At 35.3% G+C, this 25,825-nt stretch overlaps 1 protein-coding gene and 1 long non-coding RNA gene across 2 annotated transcripts in view; one reads left to right on the top strand and one right to left on the bottom strand.

Moving 5' to 3' along the window:
* MCPH1 (Microcephalin) overlaps positions 1-25,825 on the bottom strand; it is a 64,289-nt gene that overhangs the window by 15,053 nt on the left and 23,411 nt on the right. The window contains exons 5-7 of the mRNA XM_067775147.1: positions 10,783-10,944; positions 9,450-9,568; positions 511-2,680 (exon numbers count right to left, since the gene is read on the bottom strand). Of these exons, the coding sequence (XP_067631248.1) occupies positions 511-2,680; positions 9,450-9,568; positions 10,783-10,944 (2,451 nt within the window). The remainder of the gene's footprint in view (positions 1-510; positions 2,681-9,449; positions 9,569-10,782; positions 10,945-25,825) is intronic.
* Positions 2,529-23,933, top strand: LOC137245072 (uncharacterized). The gene is made up of 3 exons (XR_010951248.1): positions 2,529-2,794; positions 23,454-23,629; positions 23,696-23,933. It is a non-coding gene; the product is annotated as an uncharacterized lncRNA (long non-coding RNA).

The following is a 25,825-nucleotide window of genomic DNA, read 5'->3' as shown; positions in this document are numbered from 1 at the left end:
GAATAGAAATAACATTTTATAAAGCTTTATAAACCTTTTGTATTTTCTATGAATAAACGAGGGATATCCGATAAATCGGTTCGACAAATTTACACAAAAGTTGTTTTTATTATTCTATAACTTAATTCTCGCATTTGAAATTATATTTTCCATTTCATTTCTGTCTATATTAACTTTAACTTTTGAATTCAGTTACAGAAATGTAGTTCGAGCGTCGAGTCAAGAATTTGAGAATCACTAGAAAACATAGTTACTGGTTTCAACTCCGCTTATGACGTCAATGGGATTCCAGAACACTGTTGATAAAAACTACCATTAGTTTTAAAAATTTTCGACCGCATCTAAGCTGCTCTTTGAATACTACCCCTCAGGCTTTGATACCTTCTTTCAAATATTTTTTTTTTTGAATACTACCCGTCAGTCTTTGTTACCTTCTTTCAAATATATATATTTTTTTACACTACAACAGTTTATTAAACACCTAAAAATATCTTAACGCTGTTTACGCACCTCACGCATCACTTTGATTTGTTCACGATGCATATTGGTACAAACAATATATGGCCACTTTTTACCACCAGCCGCTTCATTACGTTGCATTTGAGTGCACGATCCTGTCGCACCAACAACAACAGCATCTTTCATTGTAACGGGTATTGCACTCATTTGTTGCTTTTTCACTACTTTAGGTTGTGTGGAGGTAATTAATTGATTCGATATTGCTGCGCCGACGGCTGTTGCTGTTGTTGCAGCGCTTTTTGTAAGCAAAGTTGCTGCTGTTGATACCGTATGTGAAGCTGCTGTTGCTTCCATATTTTTTGAAGTTTGTGCGTTTAAATTTAGCGCTAATTCGGTTTGTGGTGTATTTACTGCCACATTTTCGTCAACTTCCATTACATCCTGTTGTTGTTGTATTAACTGTTGCTTTATTGTGGCATCAGCAGCTTTACTTGATATTATGCTAACGAATGAACCTTTAACGTTTGGTAATATTGCTGTTGTTGTGGTTACAACTTTATTCACCTCATTTACTGTTAGGCCACCGCCACCACCACCATCGCCAAGAGTAGGTCCCTTTTCTATAACAGCGGTGGAAATGCACTTTGCGCTTAATACTGGCCCAGACAACTCGATTTCACTGCTTAGTTTGGACACTGTACACGCCCCACCACCTTCTTCTCGTGGAGCTCCCATACTTATTATATTATTATTTGCTAGCATTGGCACCGATTGCACTGCACCATTTATTAGATTTCCATTTAAAGTTGTTTTTTGTGTTTGATTAATCATAACTTCTGACTTTGTATTTGCTATTACTGTACTTTTGCGTGATTTTGTTAAAACTTGCGGTGTTATGGTGCGCCTGCGCTTAGCGCTTGTTGCATCAGCTGCGCTTGTCTTTTTTGCTGACGATGTCATTGGTGGTGTGGCAGTTAAAATGAGTGAAGTATCATTTGGTACAAATAACTTACGTTTTTTGATTGTTTTAGGCGGTGTAGTATTAACATTTGCTGTTGCTGTTATTGTAGCAGGTGTTGTCGGAGTTGGCGTTGCATCAATGTTTATTATTTCGTTTATACGTTTCGCTGCAGAAAGTATGGTTTGTGTTGTTGTTGGTGGTAATATGCTAGGACTTTCGATTTCATTATTTGCTGTGAATTCTTTAGCTACCGAACGTCTGGCGGAATTATTTATATTATGTAAACGTTGTTGTATAATATCCATTGAAACATCAAATAGAGTACGTCTTCGATTAGCACTCGGTAAACGTGTTGAACTGAATACCATTGTTGAGGAATGTTCATCTATAAGTGCACCAGTTGCAATATTATCCTTTCTACAGCCAATAATTGGCTCCTTTGTTTTACTCACTTGGCTACTACCAATCAATGTGGTGGTGGGTGTAAGCGCAAATTGTAAGAGATTTTCATCAAGTACTTTTGTATGTTCATTCATATTCGTTAATAATAATTCAGATGTTACATTTTCCTCAACTAAATTAGGTGTATATAAAGTGCGCCGTTTATTCATTGGCTTAGCCTTCGGTTTTTCCGGTGACTTTACTGGCGACATGTCAGGTGTTTGATTCGTATATGTCGTACGTCGTCTGATAATGCGCCGCTTAGTTACAGCACCACCTCTTGCACTCTTCGGACTACGTGAATTTTTAGGACTGCTCGTTTTATTTTCATTTTCTTTTGTTATTGCAACAACGGCTTGTTTATCATCATTTTCTTCAGCTATTGCACCAAATTGTATTTGTTTTGTTTGTGGCGTCCCTAATAAATCGGGAGTATTCGGTACAAATGTACTAAGGCTCATATTGATTGTACTATGTATTGAACTGCGTCTACGTGTCATTGGACCAGGCACAATAGTTTCAATTGTTTGCAAAGATTGTGCACTTTTATAAGGCGCTATAGACATTTGAGCACTTGTGTGTCGTTGTAAAATATATTTCTTTGGTGTGGTCAATGGTATATTCTTTTTTCTAGGTGACATTCGTTTTGTTGGTGTGGAGAATTGTAGTGACTTTTTTGATGCAACTGATATGACTGTTTGCTGTGAAGCATTGCTACTATTTGATGATTTTATTGAAGGCATAATTGAACGTGCGGTTGAATTTGTTTCGCTCACAGTTCGTCTTAGTTGGAGCGGTGTGAAGGTGTTGTTTTCAATTCTAAAAACAGAGGAATATTTAATTTCTTAAATTTTCTTTGGATAAGAAAAACTGCAATGAACATCAATCGGCTGAGTGTTGGACCAAACCAATTTTTCAAAGAGAAGGCTGAAGGTACAAAAAAAAAATTACTATATTTTTCGAAGTTAGCCCATATGTAGGTGTTGGCTTTTGAAGTTCAAAGTATTTTTTATATATATTTTTTATTTATTGTGTCTACATAATTAAGACAATATACACGCCCACTTTTTCGATATCGAAAATTTCGAAAAAACCGAAAAAGTGCGATAATTCATTACAAAAGACGGATAAAGCAATGAAACTTCGTGGGTGGGTTGACCTTATGACGCAGAATAGAAATTAGTAAAATTTTCGACAATGGTCGTGGCACCGACCACTTTTAAAAGAAGGTAATATAAAAGTTTTGCAAGCTGTAATTTGGCAGTCGTTCGAGATATCATGATGAAATTTGGTAGGAACGTTACACCTATTACTATATGTGTGCTAAATAAAAGCTAGCAAAATCGGATAAAGAACACGTCCACTTTAAAAAAAAAAAATTTTAAAAGTAAAATTTTAACAAAAACTTGAATATCTTTACCGTATATAAGTAAATTATGTAAACATTCAACACCTGTAATGATATGGTGCAACAAAATACAAAAATAAAAGAAAATTTCAAAATGGGTGTGCCTCCGCCCTTTTTCATTTAATTTGTCTAGAATACTTTTAATGCCATAAGTCGAACAAAAATTTACCAATCCTTGTGAAATTTGATAGGGGAATAGATTCTATGACTATAACTGTTTCCTGTGAAAATGGGCGAAATCGGTGCAAGCCACGCCCAGTTTTTATAAACAGTCGACCGTCTGTCCTTCCGCTTGGCCGTTAACACGATAACTTGAGCCAAAAGTGATATATCTTTACTAAACTTAGTTCACGTACTTATCTGAACTCACTTTATCTTGGTATAAAAAATGGCCGAAATCCGACTATGACCACGCCCACTTTTTCGACATCGAAAATTACGAAAAATGAAAAAAATGCAATAATTCTTTACCAAATAGGTAAAAAGGTATGAAACATGGTAATTGGATTGGTTTATTGACGCAAAATATAACTTTAGAAAAAACTTTGTAAAATGGGTGTGACACCTACCATATTAAGTAGAAGAAAATGAAAAAATTCTGCAGGGCGAAATCAAAAGGCCTTGGAATGTTGGCAGGAATACTGTTCGTGGTATTACATATATAACTAAATTAGCGGTACCCGACATATGATGTTCTGGGTCACCCTGGTCCACATTGGTCGATATCTAGAAAACGCCTTCACATATACAACTAAGGGCCACTCCTTTTTAAAACCTTCATTAATACCTTTAATTTGATACCCATATCGTACAAACGCATTCTAGAGTCACCCCTGGTACACCTTCATGGCGATATCTCGAAAAAGCGTCCACCTATAGAACTAAGGCCCACTCCCTTTTAAAATACTCATTACCACCTTTCATTTGATACCCATATCGTACAAACACATTCTAGAGTCACCCCTGGTCCACCTTTATGGCGATATCTCGAAAAGGCGTCCACCTATAGAACTAAGGATCACTCCATTTTAAAATACTCATTACCACCTTTCATTTGATACCCATATCGTACAAACACATTCTAGAGTCACCCCTGGTCCAGCTCTATGGCGATATCCCGAAATGGCGTCTACCTATAGAACTATGGCCAACTCCCTTTTAAAATACTCTTTAATACCTTCCATTTGATACCCATGTCATACAAACACATTCCATGGTTACGCTAGGTACATTTTCCTACATGGTGATTTTCCCTTATTTTGTCTCCAAAGCTCTCAACTGAGTATGTAATGTTCGGTTACACCCGAAATTAGCCTACCTTACTTGTTCTTATTTGAACTGGGGCCTTATTCTGTAACTCCATTCGAAAGGCAATGCGATTCTAAACGTCAAATTACATATATATTTTTTCCAAATCCGAAAGAAATCTTTTTCGAATAGAGTGATAACGACAAGACCCTTGTACACATTTTTATAAATTTCATGAAAACGAAATGGTATATTAACTTTGGTCGAATTCTTGAAAATTGTAAGTCCTTAAAGAAATTAAGATAGACCCACCAATAAGTATACTGAAATGATCAGGATGCTGATCTAAGTTGATTAAGACATGTCCGCCTGTCTGTCTGTCCATCTGTTTGTTTCAACGCAAACTAGTCCCTAAATTTCCTATCTTGAGCAAATTGGGCGAGCCGATATATTTGGGTGCCGGATTAATCATTTGGCGGAACTGACCGGATCGGACCACTATAGCATACATATATCTGCCGTACAACCGATTTTTCGGATAAGAGGGTTTTCGTCATTGCTTCCCTATTTTAGGAGCTAGAAGCTTGAAATTTCACAGGATGCTTACATATAAGGCATACTTTGTATAAGAAATAGACAAGATCGGTCACAGTCTCGCCCTTACTTGTTATACTCAGTTGAGCAGAGCTCATAGAGTATATTAACTTTGATTGGATAACTTTGTAAAATGGGTGTGACACCTACCATATTAAGTAGAAGAAAATGAAAAAGTTCTACAAGGCGAAATCAACAGCCCTTGGAATCTTGGCAGGAATACTGTTAGTGGTATTGCATATATAAATAAATTAGCAGTACCCGACAGATGATTTTCTGGATCACCTGGTCCACATTTTGGTCGATATCGCGAGAACGCCCTCACATATACATCTAAGGGCCACTCGCTTTTAAAACCCTCATTAATACCTTTAATTTGATATCCATATCGTACAAACACATTCTAGAGTCACCCCTGCTCCACCCTAATGGCGATATCTCGAAAAGGCGTCCACCTATAGACCTAATGCCCACTCCCTCTTAAAATGCTCAGTAACACCTTTCGTTTGATACCCATATCGTACAAACATTCTAGAGTCACCCCTGGCCCACCCTAATGGCGATATCTCGAAAAGGCGTCCACCTATAGACCTAATGTCCACTCCCTCTTAAAATGATCAGTAACACTTTTCGTTTGATACCCATATCGTACAAACATTCTAGAGTCACCCTGGCCCACCCTAATGGCGATATCTCGAAAAGGCGTCCACCTATAGACCTAATGCCCACTCCCTCTTAAAATGCTCAGTAACACCTTTTATTTGATTCCCATATCATACAAACACATTCTAGAGACACCCATGGCCCACCCTAATGGCGACATTTCGAAAAGGCGTCCACCTATAGACCTAATGCCCACTCCCTCTTAAAATGCTCAGTAACAATTTTCGTTTGATACCCATATCGTACAAACATTCTAGAGTCACCCTGGCCCACCCTAATGGCGATATCTCGAAAAGGCGTCCACCTATAGACCTAATGCCCACTCCCTCTTAAAATGCTCAGTAACACCTTTTATTTGATTCCCATATCATACAAACACATTCTAGAGACACCCCTGGTCCACCTTTATGGCGATATCTCGAAAAAGCGTCCACCTATAGAACTAAGGCCCACTCCCTTTTAAAATACTCATTACCACCTTTCATTTGATACCCATATCGTACAAACACATTCTAGAGTCACCCCTGGTCCACCTTTATGGCGATATCTCGAAAAGGCGTCCACCTATAGAACTAAGGCCCACTCCCTTTTAAAATACTCATTACCACCTTTCATTTGATACCCATATCGTACAAACACATTCTAGAGTCACCCCTGGTCCACCTCAATGGCGATATCTCGAAAAGGCGTCCACCGATAGACCTAAGGCCCACTCCCTCTTAAAATGCTCAGTAACACCTTTCATTTGATACCCATATCGTACAAACAAATTCTAGAGTCAGCCCTGGTCCACCTTTATGGCGATATCCCTAAATGGCGTCCATCCATAAAACTATGGCCTACTCTCTCTTAAAATACTCTTTAATACCTTCCATTTGATACACATGTCATACAACCACATTCCAGGGTTACCCTAGGTTCATTTTCCTACATGGTGATTTTCCTTATTTTGTCTCCATAGCTCTCAACTGAGTATGTAATGTTCGGTTACACCCGAACTTAGCCTTCCTTACTTGTTTTTATTTAAAGTTTGTATAAAAGGGCAGATATGTATATTCGAAAAAATTAAAAGCGATTAATTTCAGAGCTACACAAAAAAAGTGGGCGGATTTGATAATGCGAGACAAAACGGCCAAATGGATAGTGCCTCGCCCATCAAAAACAGCAACAAATCACTGACGTTTGAGCGTTTTTTGAAGTATGGGCTGAACTGAGAGAAGCTATGCAAGTTCTGAAAGCACATTCAGATTCAGCACATCAATATACTAAAAAATATATGTGCGTCGCATTATCACACCCGCCAACTTTTTCTGTGCTTTTTGAGCCCTTACATTCCTGTTATACAAATCAAATATGAAGAAAAGGCAGATAACGTTACATTTTCACTATTTTAAACACAATAACTTAAAAAAAGTTTAGGATGCGTATAATTTCGAACTTCGAAAGTCATCGTCTAAGTTTTGGAGGCTAGCTTCTAAAAACGAACAAATTTCTATTTTGCATAAGGATTAGCCTCTACACAAAAAAAAAAGAAAAATTAATAAATTGGTTTGGCCTAACACCTAGGAAAAAATTGATTTCATCATGTATTGTAAGTAATTTGGCAGTGTGGGGCATGAAAAGTAACTTTGGGATTTCGTAGTGGAATAGTTTTTATTAAAAACAAGTAAGGAAGGCTAAGTTCGGGTGTAACCGAACATTGCATACTCAGATGAGAGCTTAGCTGCGTTGGTTTCGTAGGGTTTTGTAGATGGTTTATAAGTGGTTTTTAATTCCATATCACGTACGTTTGGGAAATATCGACCAAATTGTAGACCAAGGGTGACGTTTTTGGAACGATTTTCCTTCATCCTTTGTCAAATAAGGGAAAATCACTATGTAGGAAAATGAACCTAGGGTAACCCTGTAATATGTTTGTATGACATGGGTATCAAATGAAAGGTGTTAATGAGTATTTTAAAAGGGACTGGGCCTTAGTTCTATAGGTGGACGCCTTTTCGAGATATCGCCATAACGGTGGACCAGGGTTGACTCTATAATGTGTTTGTACGATATGGGTATCAAATGAAAAGTGTTAATGAGTATTTTAAAAGGGAGTGGGCCTTAGTTCTATAGGTGGACGCCTTTTCGAGATATCGCCATACAGGTGGACCAGGGGTGACTATAGAATTTGTTTGTACGATATGGGTATCAAATGAAAGGTGTTAATGAGTATTTTAAAAGGGAGTGGACCTTAGTTCCATAGGTGGACGCTTTTTCGAGTGGCCCTTAGTTGTATATGTGAAGGCGTTTTCGAGATAACGACCAAAATGGGGACCAGGGTGACCCAGAACATCATCTGTCGGGTACCGCTAATTTATTTATATATGTAATACCACGAACAGTATTCCTGCCATGATTCCAAGGGTTTTTGATTTCGCCCTGCAGAACTTTTTCATTTTCTTCTACTTAATATGGTAGGTGACACACCCATTTTACAAAGTTTTTTTTTCTAAAGTTATATTTTGCGTCAAGAAACCAATCCAAGGGACATTCTTTCATTTTTCGAAATATTCGATATCGAAAAAGTGGGCGTGGTCAGAGTCGGATTTCCCCCATTTTAAATACCAAGATAAAGTGAGTTCAGATAAGTACATGAACTAAGTTTAGTAAAGATATATCGATTTTTGCTCAAGTTATCATGTTAAAGGCCGAGCGGAAGCACAGATGGTCGACTGTGTATAAAAAATGGGGGTGGCTTCAACCGATTTCGCCCATTTCGCCCACGGAAAACAGTTATCTTCATAGAAGCTATTCCCTTACCAAATTTCACAAGGATTGCTAAATTTTTGTTTGACTTATGGCATTAAAAGTATTCTAGACAAATTAAATGAAAAAGAGCGGAGCCACACGCATTTTGAAATTTTCTTTTATTTTTGTATTTTGTTGCAACATATCATTATTGGAGTTGAAGTTGACATAATTTACTTATATACTGTGAAGATGTTCATGTTTTTTTTTAAATTTGACTTTTAAATATTTTTTTTAAAGTCATCCGATTTTGCTAATTTTTATTTAGAACACATATAGTAATAGGAGTAACGTTCCTGCCAAATTTCATGATATCTTCAACGACTGTCAAATTACAGCGTGCAAAACTTTTAGATTACCTTCTTTTAAAAGTGGGCGGTGCCATGCCCATTGTCCAAAATTTTACTAATTTTCTATTTTGCGTCATAAAGTCAACCCACCTACCAAGTTTCATCGCCTTATCCGTCTTTGGTAATGAATTATCGTACTTTTTCGTTTTTCCAAATTTTCGATATCGAAAAAGTCGGCGTGGTTATAGTCCAATTTCGTTCATTTTAAATAGCGATCCGATCGAGATTAGTGCCCAGGAACTTTCATACCAAATTTCATTAAGTACCTCAAAATTTACTCAAATTATCGTGTTCACGGACAGACGGACGGACATGGCTAAATGAATTTCTTTTTTCGCCCAGATCATTTTGATATATAGAAGTCTATACCTATCTCGATGCCGTTACGGGATACCGTTATGCGAACAAAGTTAATATATCTGTGAGCTCTGCTCAGCTGTTCAGCAGTTGAGCCAAACAATACATATCTAAATAGCCGCATTAACTGTGAGTACTAGGAGACTTAAATTATAAATCAAACCCATTTATAACTTACCGATTTAATAATTGCGTGGCTGGTGATTCAGGTATATCTCTAGATTGTGCTATCGATGTTGCGGACCCAGGTGTACTGTTGACATTAGCTAATTTGCTAAAGAATTGGCTTATATCAGTCTGAAAATTAGAAAACAAAAATTAAATGTTGGAAAGCAATCAAATTTAACCAAAGTTAATGACAAAAGCTTTTTGATAAGATATGGGTACAATGTGAACTAAAAACAAGTAAGGACGGGACTATCTTCGGCTGTGCCGAAGACTTTATTCCTTTCATGAATGGGGCTGAACAATAATCTTATCCCATTTGTAATCTCCAAATAATGCGTTGTATAAGATAAGAAATATATAGTGAACAGATGTACATACCTAAACGATTTTAAGATAAATATAAAAAAATGGCAAAAAACCCCCTTATCTGAACGATCGGTTGTATGGCATATATACTATATATAGCTCCGATCGAAATGATTTTTACAGGAAATCTTCTATGACATATTAGAATATATATGGCCAAGTTTCACGTTTTTATATTGGAAACTAAGGGAGAAATAGCCAAAAATCTTTCTATCTGAACGATTGGTTGTATGGGATATATATTATATATAGCTCCGATCGAAATGATTATTTCATGAAATCTTCTATGATATATTAGAATATATATGGCCAAGTTTCACGTTTTTATATTGGAAACTAAGGGAGAAATAGCCAAAAATCTTTCTATCTGAACGATCGGTTGGATGGGATATATACCATATTTAGCTCCGATCAAAGTGATTTTTTCAGAAAATCTTCTATGATATATTAAATTATATATCACCGAGTTTCACGTTTATACTTTCTAAATTAAGGGAGAAATGGCCAAAAATCTTTCTATCTAAACGATCGGTTGTATGGGATATAACTATATATAGCTCCGATCAAAGCGATTTTTTCAGGATATCTTCTACGATATATTAGAATATATATCACCGAGTTTCACGTTTATACTTTCTAAATTGCGGCAGGAATGACTTAAATCGTCTTATCTGAACGATCGGTTGTATGGGAGATATATGTCATAGTGGTCCGATCCTACCGGATCCGACAAATGTCTAATATAATACAAAAATACATCCTTGTGCCAAATTTCATTGAGATATCTCAAAATTTGAGGGCCTAGACAGACGGACGGACAGACGGACATGGCTATATCAACTCAGTTCGTCGTCCTGATCAATTCGGTATACTTAATGGTGAGTCTATCTTCTATATTTCTCAACGTTACAAACATCGGACCAAAGTTAATATACCATTTCATGTTCATGAAAGGTATAATAACTTAATTAACGTACCTGCTTTCTGCTGGATTTCGGTGTATTATCATTAACAGCCGTTGTTGTTTTTGTAAGCGTTTCTGCTACAGTCTTAGGTGTCGAGTCTTTTGTTGCTGTTGTACCCTGTTTCAAACGAATACGTTTATTGCATTCTGAATCCGGTTGCATCGATTTGTGACGCTAAAATGATAAACAAATTTGTTGTAGAGGTGAGAATTGATTATAATAGACAAGAGATAATTGAGGTGCCAGCTAAGTAGACTATTGCCAAGAAATCTAGAAGAACGGTCGGTGTTTAGTTGATATATGAACAAATGGGTTTTTACTTCAGTTTCAGTAGCCCTCAAATATTGTTTTTTCTTCAAAAGGTAACGCCGTATTTATAAGCATGTAGACTTTTGAATTGCCCAGTTTCTTTTGCGTATGAAGTTGAGCAAAATTATTTGCAAATTTTATCAGAATTTTCCTTTATTAAAAAAGAACGTAATGAATTTTACACCGATAATTATGTAAACCAATTTCGAAAAGTCGCAGTTTTTGAACATCTTCAGAAAAATTTCAAATTTTTACATAGTTTTTGAAAAACAAAGAACAAATGTGTAGTCCATCAAAACTCTAGCGCATTTTGGACAAAAAGAATATTTTATATTTTACTGCATATAAAGTGTGAACAAATACGTTTTTGATGATATGGAAGAAATTCTAAAACACCTTTCGAACAAACATGCTCAAAACTCATTTCTATGAATGAATTTTATAGATTTCAAACTTGTACATGTACGATTTTTAAAATAACTGTACTACAAAAAAAGAAACATAAAAAGCTTCTGAAATTGCAGGTAGTAACCTCGAAATTTTCATATAGATTAAAAAAAAACTCGATTTTTTTTCGAAAGTTATTTACATAACTTTTGTTATAGGCATACAGTTTTTAAAGCGGCGACCTAAAACAACTTTTCCTTGGATAACTTACAAAGTTACCTTGTTTGCTAGAACGTCAAATATTTGGATTTTCCCATTATTTGTTTTTCAAAAAATTACATATTGTGCAAAAATTGCGTGTTTGAAGTGGAATTCTCTTTTCTTGTATTGTTCATAACTTCTGAAAGGGAAAATATATTTTAACCATTTTTTCTAAATAAATCCTACAACTATATATTTTAAGCACAAGCTTTTAAATTTTGTTTGAGTTCCTATTTCCAGTATTTAGCAGTTTTTTCTGGAAACGTGCGAAAATATATTCTTGACCTCTCAACCTTTCCCATAAATTTGAAATTGCTTATTTTATACAAAAATCTTTTTTACATCGGTTTAAGAATAAAAAATTAGTAACCTCTTATGCAATTGAAATAACAAGACATTTTCAATTGCCACCTAGAACAATTTCATAAACATACATATGTATGTATATCGAACTATTCTCTTTCTATTTCCGTAAAAAATTTGTTTTCACTCGAAATACTTCACTTGTTCTTCTGAAAAAAAAAAAAAAAAACAAAGTGAAAAAGTTTTTTACGGAAATATGGACCTATCCTAATATAAAGTTCGTAAATTAAGTTTTGTTAATAAGGCCGTATCTCAAAGAAGTCGTTAATACAATCATATCTCAAGAGGCCAGTTAAAAAGGTGGTAATAGAAATAAAATTTTTTTGACAGAAGACGAAATTTAGTTTAATTTCTTTTCACAATTAGTTAACAAGTTAAAATTCTAAATTATACTATAGAAGACACATGAATCCTTATTCTGGTTTACTAATTTATCTCTTTTGCGAATTGTGAATGAGAAATAAATTTAGTTAAATTCGAAGCTTTTTTGACAAAAAAATTAATTTTTGAGTTACAACCTTTTTAACCGATCTCATATACGGCCTTATTAACAGAATGTCCTTCTTAACAAAACTTTTAAGTTACGACCTTACTGTTAGGATAAGTTGATATTTCCGTAAAAAACTTGTTCACTTTGTTTCAGAAGAACAAGTGAAGTATTCTGAGTGAAAACAATTTTTTTTACATCTGTATTTAATTAGAGAGACTTGCTTGTTGTTGTTGTTGTAGCGATAAGGTTGCTCCCCGAAGGCTTTGGGGAGTGTTATCGATGTAATGGTCCTTTGCCGGATACAGATCCGGTACCACAACACCATTAAGGTGCTAGCCCGACCATCTCGGGAACAATTTATGTGGCCACATTAAACCTTCAGGCCATCCCCTCCCTCCCCACCCCAAGTAAGTAAATGACAGAATTGTTTTTGTAATTAATAAAAGAGAAAAACAAGTAAAGGTGTCTAAGTTCGGGTGTAACCGAACATTATATACTCAGCGTGAGCTTCAATTGTACATTTCATTTCAGATAAATTACTTTTCTACATAACACGTGGTACCGCCCGTTTAAAAAAAATGTCTCCCCTTTTCCTCTTACAATAAAACTTGATAAGTGAAATACCATTGATTCAAAACTATTTTTAACAAGTAAGGAAGGCTAAGTTCGGGTGTAACCGAACATTACATACTCAGTTGAGAGCTGTGGAGACAAAGTAAGGGAAAATCACCATGTTGTAAAAGGAACCTAGGGTAACCCTGGAATGTGTTTGTATGACATGTGTATCAAATGGAAGGTATTAAAAAGTATTTTAAGAGGAAGTGGGCCATAGTTCTATAGATGGACGCCATTTAGGGATATCGCCATAAAGGTGGACCAGGCCTGACTCTAGAATTTGTTTGTACGATATGGGTATCAAATGAAAGGTATTAATGAGTATTTTAAAAGGGCGTGGGCCTAAGTTCTATAGGTGGACGCCTTTTCGGAATATCGTTATAAAAGTGGACCAGGGTTGACTCTAGAATGCGTTTGTACAATATGGGTATCAAATGAAAGGTATTATTAATGAGTCTTTTAAGAGGGCGTGGGCCTTAGTTCTATAGGTGGACGCCTTTTCGGAATATCGTTATAAAAGTGGACCAGGGGTGACTCTAGAATGCGTTTGTACAATATGGGTATCAAATGAAAGGTGTTAATGAGTATTTTAAAAGGGCGCGGGCCTCAGTTCTATAGGTGGACGCCTTTTCGAGATATCGCCATAAAGGTGGACCAGGCGTGACTCTAGAATTTGTTTGTACGATATGGGTATCAAATGAAAGGTGTTAATGAGTATTTTAAAAGGGCGTGGGCCTTAGTTCTATAGGTGGACGCCTTTTCGAGATATCGCCATAAAGGTGGACCGGCGTGACTCTAGAATTTGTTTGTACGATATGGGTATCAAATGAAAGTGTTAATGAGTATTTTAAGAGGGCGTGGGCCTTAGTTCTATAGGTGGACGCCTTTTCGAGATATCGCCATAAACGTGGACCAGGGGTGACTCTAGAATTTGTTTGTACGATATGGGTATCAAATTAAAGGTGTTAATGAGTATTTTAAGAGGGCGTGGGCCTTAGTTCTACAGGTGGACACCTTTTCGAAATATCGCCATAAAGGTGGACCAGGGGCGACTCTAGAATTTGTTTGTACGATATGGGTATCAAATGAAAGGTGTTATTGAGTATTTTAAAAAGGAGTGGGCCTTAGTTCTATGTGTGGACGCCTTTTCGAGACATCGCCATAAAGGTGGACCAGGGGGAATTTGTTAGTACTATATGGGTATCAAATGAAAGGTGTTAATGAGTATTTTGAAAGGGAATTTGTTTGCACGATATGGGTATCAAATGAAAGGTGTTAATGAGTATTTTAAAAAGGAGTGGGCCTTAGTTCTATATGTGGACGCCTTTTCGAGATATCGCCATAAACGTGGACTAGGGGTGACTATAGAATTTCTTTGTACTATATGGGTATCAAATGAAAGGTGTTAATGAGTATTTTAAAAGGGCGTGGGCCTTAGTTCTATAGGTGGACGCCTTTTCGAAATATCGCCATAAAGGTGGGCCAGGGGTGACTCTAGAATTTTTTTGTACGATATGGGTATCAAATGAAAGGTGTTAATGAGTATTTTAAAAAGGAGTGGGCCTTAGTTCTATATGTGGACACGTTTTCGAGATATCGCCATAAACGTGGACCAGGGGTGACTCTAGAATGTGTTTGTACGATATGGGTATCAAATTAAAGGTATTAATGAGGGTTTTAAAAGGGAGTGGTGGTAGTTGTATATGTGAAGGCGTTTTCGAGATATCGACCAAAATGTGGATCAGGGTGATCCAGAACATCATCTGTCGGGTACCGCTAATTTAGTTATATATGTAATACCACGAACAATATTCCTTCCAAGATTCCAAGGGATTTTGATTTCGCCCTGCAAAACTTTTTCATTTTCTTCTACTTAATTGGTAGGTGTCACACCCATTTTACCAAGTTTTTTCTAAAGTTATATTTTGCGTCAATAGACCAATACAATTACCATGTTTCATCCCTTTTTCGCATTTGGTATATAATTATGGCATTTTTTTCATTTTTCGTAATTTTCGATATCGAAAAAGTGGGCGTGTTCATAGGCGGATTTCGGCCATTGTTTACGCCAATACAAAGTGAGTTCAGATAAGTACGTTAACTGAGTTTAGTAAAGATATATCCATTTTTGCTCAAGTTATCGTGCTAACGGCCGAGCGGAAGGACAGACGGTCGACTGTGTATAAAAACTGGGCGTGGCTTCAACCGATTTCGCCCTTTTTCACAGAAAACAGTTATAGTCCTAGAATCTAAGCCTCTACCAAATTTCACAAGGATTGGTAAATTTTTGTTCGAATTATGGCATTAAAAGTATCCTAGACAAATTAAATGAAAAGGGGCGGAGCCACGCCCATTTTGAAATTTTCTTTTAGTTTTGTATTTTGTTGCACCATATCATTACTGGAGTTGAATTTTGACATAATTTACTTATATACTGTAAAGATATTAACTTTTCTTTTAAAATTTGAATTAAAAAAAAATTTTTTTAAAAAGTGGGCGTGGTCGTTTTCCGATTTTACAAATTTTTATTAAGCAGACATATAGTAATACGAGTAACGTTCCTGCCAAATTTCATCATGATATCTTCAACGACTGCCAAATTACAGCTTTCAAAACTACTAAATTACCTTCTTTTAAAAGTGGGCGGTGCCACGCCCTTTGTCCAAAATTTTACTAGTTTTCTATTCTGCGTCATAAGTTCAACTCACCTACCAAGTTTCATCGCTTAATCCATATTTGGTAAAGAATTATCGCACTTTTTCGATTTTTCGAAATTTTCGATATCGAAAAAGTGGGCGTGGTTATAGTCCGATATCGTTCATTTTAAATAGCGATCTGAGATGAGTGCCCAGGAACCTACATACCAAATTTCATCAAGATACCTCAAAATTTACTCAAGTTATCGTGTTAACGGACGGACGGACGGACATGGCTCAATCGAATTTTTTTTCGATACTGATGATTTTGATATATGGAAGTCTATATCTATCTCGATTCCTTTATACCTGTACAACCAACCGTTATCCAATCAAAATTAATATACTCTGTGAGCTCTGCTCAACTGAGTATAAAGAACTTATTCTGGTCTACGACCCTTTTAAACTCGTTTTATATCTAAGTTGCCGTGGTCTTTAACCGATCCCGTCCATTTTTACTAGAAATATTTTCTGCTATAAGGAAAATATGTGTATCCAATTTTATTATGATCCGTTAATTTTTCTTCGAGTTATGGCTCCCGAAACATAGAAAATTGCTTAGTCATAAAAGGGGCGGTGCCACGCCCATTTTTTAAAATTTGAAGTTTTTCCTATTTATTGTCATTAATCCACTTGGGAAATGAAATACCCCTGATATAAAGCAATTTTTTGCAAAGATATAGCTTATTTTATTCCTCCACCACCTTTTTAAAAATCTTTTATATAAAAGTGGGCGTGATCCTTAACCGATTTCGTAAATTTTTCTTCAAAGCATTCCTTATAGTAAAGGTAACCTCTCTGCCGAATTTTGTTACGATAGGTTTAACGATTTTTGATTTATGATTAATATTTGTAAAATAGATTTTATCACAAGTGGGCGGTGCCACGCCCATTTTAAATTTTTTTCAAATTTTTATCAATAGTCTCAATATCAGTCCACATGTCAAATTTCAACATTCTAAGTGTATTATTTACTAAATAATCAGGTTTCTGCGTTTTCCAAAATGTTATATATATAAAAAGTGGGCGTGGTTATCATCCGATTTCACTAATTTTCAATACTAATCTATTCTGGGTCCAGATAAGCTCGTGTACCAAATTTGGTGAAGATATCTCAATATTTACTCAAGTTATCGTGTTAACGGACAGACGGATGGACGGACGGACATGGATCAATACATTTTTTTTTTTCGATACTGATGATTTTTATATATGGAAGTCTATCAGGCCTGTTCTGAATTCCGATTCCGATCAATTTTTTCGGAATCGAAATGGATTGGTGTTCTCAATTTCGATTCCGACCAAAAATTATCGGTTTGAAAAGTATTGCCTCTGAGCAGTCGGAATGAAAATTAATTGGCAGATTATGCACAAATGTTGCAATATTTGTCTTTCAAATAATTTTTTTTTAATTCTTCATTTTATTTGGAAGAGTTGTATGTATTTTTTTGTTTAAATTTGAGTTAAATTGGCATAATAAATCTTTCTTTAAAAACTTCTATCAAGAAATCTATTAGGCAAACAAATCGATGCTGATCGAAATGAAGTCGACCTGTTCTGAATTCCGATCCAGCGCATTTTTACGATTTGCACGCACAATAGCACGTCTTCTTGCGTCTGCGCATCCAAAAACCATATCTGCAGGCATTTTTTAATTAAAATAAAATTGTGATACTTAAAACAAAACACATAAACAAAAACAGCTGATTAAACTGGTTACCGAATCGGAATGAAAACGATTCGAAATCGACTTCGAATCGATTTTTTACAATCGGAATTGAGAACACCAAATAGAAACCGAGTCGAAATCAATGTCGTTTTACTTTTCATTCCGAGTCGGAATTCAGAGCAGGCCTGTATATCTATCTCGATTCCTTTATACCTGTACAACCAACCATTAACCAATCAAAGTTAATATACTCAGTGTGCAAAACACGCTGAGTATAAAAAAAAAAAAAATAAAGGCGATATATTAATTTTTCTATCTGTCATATATGTAAACGTGATAAAAAATGTACAACACTCACATAACTAAAGAAGATGGAACTCCCCAATGTCTTAAGTTTTTTTTCTATCAATAAATAAAAAAATATGTTTATTGCGAAGGTTCCAATCTCGAAACCCATATCTATGATTTTAGAGGCTAACATCTCAATTTCTTGATTTGAACCCAATACTTTCAAAATACAGCTTTCATTACTTGACTTTGACCGGGAAGCGGAAAAGTTTCCAATATAGGTGGCGTCTACTGAGAATGATGAATGGGGAAATTAAAATTGCATCCTTAAATTTTCCGGATTTGGTAGACAACTCATCCAACCAATTCGTAATAAAGCTCCAAAAAATATTTGTCAGGGCCTGTATTGTGTGTTACGATTCGTATCGGTATCCATTCTTCACTTAATTTATAAATATGAAACTGCCACTATTTAACTATTTAAACAAATTATGATAAATTATAAATCCAACTAGTACGCGAGGACACTAGTTCACATATCTCGTTATTCAGACTCACGATTTCAGAGCTATTTTGATTTAATGTTTGAGTGAAAACTTGATTTCGATACGATACGGACCCATAATTTGTATAGTTTGGCAGCCCCCCTATCGAGCGATTTCTTTAACTTGATGCTGGAGAAAATTATACTAGCTGCAGAACTTAACCGCACTGGAACAAACTACTATAAAATGGTGCAATTACTAGCATATGCTGATGACATTAGCCGTGCTTTTTTATACACGCGTATACGTTTACGTTTGCGCGTGAAAAAAAAAAAACGCCTATCCTCGCTTAGATAATGCTTAGGAGACCCATCTAGCGGCAGTGGTTAAATAACTAGCTACAGCCACAGGGTGTACCGAAAAGCGGAGGCACAACCCTCTGATGGTCATAGGGTATAACATATAGCTGAATCAGTTGCGATGAATTGTGGACACACATAGAATACATAGAATTAATGTGGAGGGTGAAACATAAACACATATTTCAGTTTCATCTGAGTAAATGCGTATTGAAATTTAGTAGTACACATTTTATGCGCAGCAATTTCAGAGGTGTATTTAAAGTTTGACGCTTAGCAGTCCATAAAAAGTTTAAGCGTACAGACGTTTACGTGTAAAAAAAAACACGGCTATTGATATCATCGGCCTAAACACCCGCGCTGTTAGTTGTGCTTACTCCAAACTGGAAAAAGAAGCGGTAAAGATGGGTTTGATGGTGAATGAGGACAAACCGAAGTACCTGCTGTCATCGAGCAAAAAGTCAGCGCATACGTGCCTTGGCAACCACACTACTGCCGTGCGGCTGCGCTGGCTAGGCCATGTTATGCGAATGAAAGATGATGCTCCGGCCAAGAAAGTGTTTCTATCGGAACCCGCCTATGGAAGCAGAGGTAGAGGGCGGCCCCCACTCCGTTGGAAGGACGAGGTGGAAAACGATTTAAACTCCCTTGGTGTGATCAATTGGCGCCGGTTGGCGGAGCGAAGGAGCGACTGGCGCTTTGTTGGACGGCCATAACCATTTAAACGGTTAAGCGCCAATTAAGTAAGTAAGTTTGGCAGTTCATATTTATGCATTGAGTGAAGAATGGATTCCGATACAAATCGTATCACACGCTACGGGCCCAGATTTCATCAAACGAAAGTCATACATCAAAGCGCATGATTCGTGTGTTCCTTTCACTCGAAGGATTTGACGCCTACTGCAACATTTCTGAAGCGTTTCAGGGCTCGAAGTTGGGACCATCATTATGGAATGCAAGCACCTACCCTGTACAAAATTTTGATCAAAGCATACATTTATCCTTTTGAATTATGATTCTCTTTAAAGGGTCTATCGTTTCCGTAGGTTTTGTATACTGAAATGTGGGCGGTGACACGCTTACTTACACTTAGCCTGAAGACAGAATGAAAGCTACAAGCGTGGCTACAATATAAACCCGGATAGCTATAAATAATATTTCTCTTAAAAAGTCGTAAAAGTTTTCAGATTGTTAGCAACGTCTAAAGCTTCTATAATAAATGAAAAGAATAGATGCTTCAGCCCTAGCGTAGCATATAGCTAAACACCCAGCCGTCAGCTCTATCCCCAAAAAAGCAATACTTTTACCATATTTCGCTTTGATAAAAATTTTAAGATCTATGGCATTAAATGTTTTAAAGCAAAATTAATTAAAACGAAGGCGCTTCCACACCCATTTTCAAAATGTCACACTTTGCTCGACTATATCACTACTAAGGTAGAAAGAAGTTCTTACAACATCGAATAGCTGTGGGCATTTTCAAGTTTCGTCAGTTAAATTGTTTTTTTTATTTTCAATATTTTGAGAAAAACCTATGCGTTTATGAACTGAAACTATGTTATCACAAAACTGTTTTCGGAAAAATTCAAAATTTTAATATTTATACCTTTCATGAATATGAAATGGTATATTAACTTTGGTCCGATGTTTGTAACGTTGAGAAATATAGACGATAGACTCACCATTAAGTATACCGAATTGATCAGGGCGACGAACTGAGCTGATATAGCCATGTCCGTCTGTCCGTCCGTCTGTCTGTTTGAACTAGTCCCTCAAATTTTAGGATATCTCAATGAAATTTGGCAAAAGGATGTATTTTTGAATTATATTAGACATTTTTCGGATCCGGTAGGATCGGACCACTATAACATATATCTCCCATACAACCGATCGTTCAGATAAGACGATTTTGGTCATTCCTGCCGCAATTTAGATAGTATAAACGTGAAACTCGGTGATATATATTCTAATATATCATAGAAGATATCCTGAAAAAATCACTTTGATCGGAGCTATATATAGTATATATCCCATACAACCGATCGTTCAGATAGAAAGATCTTTGGCAATTTCTCCCTTAATTTCCAATATAAAAACGTTAAACTTGGTGATATTTATTCCAATATATCATAGAAGATTTCATGAAAAAACCATTTCGATCGGAGCTATATATAATATATATCCCATACAACCGATCGTTCAGATAGAAAGATTTTTGGCCATTTCTCCCTTAGTTTCCAATATGAAAACGTGACACTTGGTGATATATATTCTAATATATCATAGATTTCCTGTAAAAATCATTTCGATCGGAGCTATATATAATATATTGTTACGAATATTAGCAAAACTAAGGGGTGCTGCTATCTCTAAGCCGATGCTAAGCAGTGACGTGAATTCACATCAATAATTCAATCATTATGTATCTACATAAACGAAACAATAATTGAGTCTACACATATGTATGTACCATGTACGTATACGAGCAGCGGAGAGTCAATGCACAAACACATGCATATATCTGAGATACTCCTGAAGGTATGCAATGAGAAAAGCTATAAAATTGTGCAATTGTAGTTACAGCTGAGAAGTTTGAGAGCTGATGGACTAGTAGATTCTGGAAGCGCCTAGAAGATGCGAACGTTGAAATCAAAGAGTATAAAATGCAACAAGTGTAGAGGCGCTGGAATTCAGTTTGATTTGAGCTGTCAAGCAGTTTCGATTAAGACGCTATCTAGCGAGCAAGAGCAGTATTATTTTGAAATTCAGTTTCATTTGAGCTATCAATCAGTTTGGATATTAAGCAAGCTATTCGTTGCACAGTTTGAGTGTTATTGTGAAGTACTTTAATACAGGCCATTTTGCATTGTTACATATTGGAGTTATTTATTCAACAGTTTAGTGATTCGAACTTAGCAGAAGGGCAAAAAAAGATTTGCAGGAAATTCGTTACAATATATCCCATACAACCGATCGTTCAGTTTAGGGGGTTTTTTGCCAATTTTTTTTTAAATGTTTATCTTGTCAATCGTTCAGGTATGTACATCTGTTCACTATATATTTCTTATCTTCTGCATCCGATTATTTGGAGATTACAAACGGGATAAGATTATTGTTCAGCCCCATTCGGCACAGCCGAAGACAGTCCCGTCCTTACTTGTTTTATTTGGATTTCTTTGAATTTTTTTTTTTTTGAATACGTAGTGTTGTAGCCCAATCCATTTTAGTTTGACAAGGTACAAGTTATAGGCCTCTGAAAATTGACATTGATTTATGAAAATGTTTTTCCGTGGGTTGTTTTAGATTTCCCTCCATACAGTGGGTTTTTTTATACTCAGCGCGCTTTGCATACAGAGTAAAATAGCTTTGATTGGATAACGGTTGGTTGTACAGGTATAAAGGAATCGAGATCGATTTGATTGAACCATTTCCGTCCGTCCGTCCGTCCGTTAACACGATAACTTGAGTAAATATTGAGATATCTTCACTAAATTTGGGACACGAGCTTAGATTGGTATTGAAAATGAGCGAAATCGGATTATAACCACGCCCACTTTTATATATATAACATTTTGGAAAACACAAAAAACCTGATAATTTAGTAAACACATACAATGTTGAAATTTAACATGTGGACTTATATTGAGACTCTTGATAAAAATTTGGAATTTTTTTTTTAAATGGGCGTGGCACCGCCCACTTGTGATAAAATCAATTTTACAAATATTAATAATCATAAATCAAAAATCGTTAAACCTATCGTAACAAAATTCGGCAGAGAGGTTACCTTTACTATAAGGAATGCTTTGAAGAAAAATTAACGAAATCGGTTAAGGACAACGCCCACTTTTATATAAAAAATTTTTAAGAGGGTCGTGGACTAATAAAAGAGCTTTATATCAATGGTATTTCATTTCCCAAGTGATTTTACAACAATAAATAGGAAAAACTTAAAATTTTAGAAAATGGTCGTGGCACCGCCCCTTTTATGACTAAGCAATTTTCTATGTTTCGGGAGCCATAACTGGAAGAAAAATTAATATCGTAACGAAATTGTGTACACATATTTTCCTTATAGCAGAAAATATTTCTAGTAAATATGGACGGGATCGGTTAAATACCACGGCAACTTAGATATAAAACAAGTTTAAAAGGGTCGTAAAATAGATAATAAGTTTTTTAAAAATAGTTTTGAATCAGTGATATTTCACTTATCAGGTTTTATTGTAAGAGGAAAAGGGGAGAAATTTTTTTCAAATTTTTTTCATGTAGAAAAGTAATTTATCTGAAATGAAATGTACAATTGAAGCTCACGCTGAGTATATAATGTTCGGTTACACCCGAACTTAGACACATTTACTTGTTTATTATATTATTCTGTTCTCAGGTTTGACCTTTAGAACAAATTTGTTTGAAAAAGTTGGCTTGGTCGTCTGCCGATTTTGCTTTTTTGGAGCTTTCTGCCATTTTTGACATGTTATCAAATGTCGGGGGTGCTACACCCATTTTCCAAAAAATTGTACTTAATTTGTAACTTAAGTTATAGAATTAGTTCATTAGCCAATTTTATCAGTATTCGTTAACGAAATATCTCATTTTGACGACCTAGTGGAAAACGTTGTATCTAATAATTTGTTTGAAGGAAACAACAGGAAGTAAAGCCAGCGGACTTTATTTCATAACAAAGAATAGCACCCTCCAAAAAAGGGAAACGCAAAACGGATGTTTTATTTTCCTGTGTGTGTTTTTTTCATATTTCAGAATGGCATGAATGTTGTATTTTTTATGATACTGAAAAATATCAATGCTGCAGAAAAAATCAAGAAGCAACACTTTAAGTTATGAGGGCGAGTATTTGTCAAATGCGACTTCATTTTGTAATGTTGACTTCACCTGTCTGATTTTATTGCAACATGAGCTGGGTACAAAAATGACCGGTCTGTAAATTACTTTACTACTTTCATATATTGCACACACAAAAACTACGATTTTGAATTTTGCAGGTACTCCCTGTGCAACCACATGTATGTATGCCTCTTTCGAAGCAACCATGTCCACGCTACTCACGTCCACATCAGGGATGATAAATGGATTTTTTTATTTTGTACCAAACGAGGAAAAAAAATGTACAAAATCATCAAAAAATGTACCAAAAGTCTTCGGATTCGAATTTGAACCCACTTGAACCAATTATATTCTGCTTCTTTAACAAAAAATTGTTTTTAGTCAGGAAACTTTCCAACACAAATAAAAGGTAGTATAACAGGGAAATATGATTTATGAAGAAATATTTTTCTAGTAAAAATAATAAAAGAAGTTTATCGATTGAAGAGTGCAATTATGTACATATATAAAACATTTCTTTATTGAGTACCAGTAAGGAACATAAGATTAATATTAAAAAAATAGCAGCTGCATTCAATGCAAAAACATTTCATAAAAACAGTTTAGGTACAAAAGATTTAGATTCAGGTATAAGAGTTGACAAATTGTCGCCTACATCTATACTAATAACTCATGTTTCAATCACTACATTAACAGTTCTTCTTCTTTGAGTTCTTTAACAGAGATTTTTTTTCGTATCTATATTATGATAACTACTGTTAGCTGATTTCATCAAGTCTTTGGTTTTAAAGTCTATTTCTACACTTAGTTTCAATTAAATTTTGTATAGAAAATATCCTTTCTACGTTTGTGGATGAATGTGGAATCGACAATATGCCTTGAACTATTCTATAAATATTGGAAAACATTTGCGCATTAGTTTTTAACTGATCTTAATTCTTCCAAAAAGCTGCATATGTTTAAATCCTTGAATTTTTTAAGGCTCTCATTCTCTGCTAAAGCTCTAAATTCAGAATTAATTTTCTCTATTTGATCAAATTCAGATTTCTGAAACAAGTCCATAACTAAAGGCACAATACTATTTGTTTCACCGCTTAAAATACTTTCTGGTGAAAGCTTTGCAGCCCACAACAAAGTTCTATCATTTAAATTTACTTTCTTTAATAAAGTACTACAGAATTGTATATAAAATTGTTTAGCACAGCTCTTAAATATGTGTACGTCGGCTTTTTCGAAAAGGTTGCTTGATAGAATAGTATCCACATTATCACCGCAGTAAACTTCATCTGGGGTTAAGTGATTTTCGTCTCAATCAATATTTAACATCCAAATAGGACTGGAGTCTAAATAAGATTTTTTTAAATAAAATTTTTAATTTGGTAATAAGTAAATGTATGCGAATATCTTCAGACTGCATTTCTATATTCACATTATTTATTTCATTTAAAATATAAGAAAAAATGTAAAATATACTTTATAAAGAGGACGTTGAAAATTTTCAGATATAAGATTAATATTTTATTTTAAAATACGTAAAGATTTAAATAATACTTGAGGGCATCCCATTGCTCAAGAATTCTATCTATGACTGCTTGTCTAGAAAGCCACATTGTGGGGGCGTACTTTAGTATAACATGCATTTCTTTACCGAACTGTTCTTGAAAACTCTGAAAGTCTGCCCTCCTAATTGGGGCTGTTACAAAAATGATAGTTTACGTCTTTTAAAAATGTATAAATTTTGTTGGGAAATACATCACAAGCGGCCATTGAAGCTAAATTTAAAATGTGAAAAACACATCCATTAACATGCAGATTTGGAACAACTTGCTTCAGCTTTGCTTGCACTTCGCTTTTTGCTCCCATCATAACCGAGCAATTGTCGGCAGTGAAACCAATAATTTATTCAAGTGGTAATGAATGGTCTTTCAAAGATTTAATAATGGCATTAAAAATGACCTCAGTGTACTATCGGTCAAAGGTATCAAATCCAAAAATCTATCAATGCACTTTTTATCAAAAATTTGAATAGAAACTGCAAATTTTTTTGCTATACATATATCAGGCGTTTCATCTATTATTATTCGAGTAATAATTCTTCTGACAAAATGCAATTATGGATTTATAATTTTCTGGCCCTGTTATTTGAGTTATTATTTTTTGTGCTTTAATTCTAGTGATGCAAAATTTGTTCACAATTTTAAAATCAGTTATGCTATTTTTTTTTTTATTTATATTTAAATGATCCGTAATTGCAAATGGCAAATTGCACTCGGCAACAAAAAAATCTG

This window comes from Eurosta solidaginis, chromosome 3 (assembly GCF_040869045.1).
Source record: "Eurosta solidaginis isolate ZX-2024a chromosome 3, ASM4086904v1, whole genome shotgun sequence".
In the NCBI taxonomy this organism is placed as follows: domain Eukaryota; kingdom Metazoa; phylum Arthropoda; class Insecta; order Diptera; family Tephritidae; genus Eurosta; species Eurosta solidaginis.
This window is presented reverse-complemented; position numbering and strand designations above follow the sequence as displayed.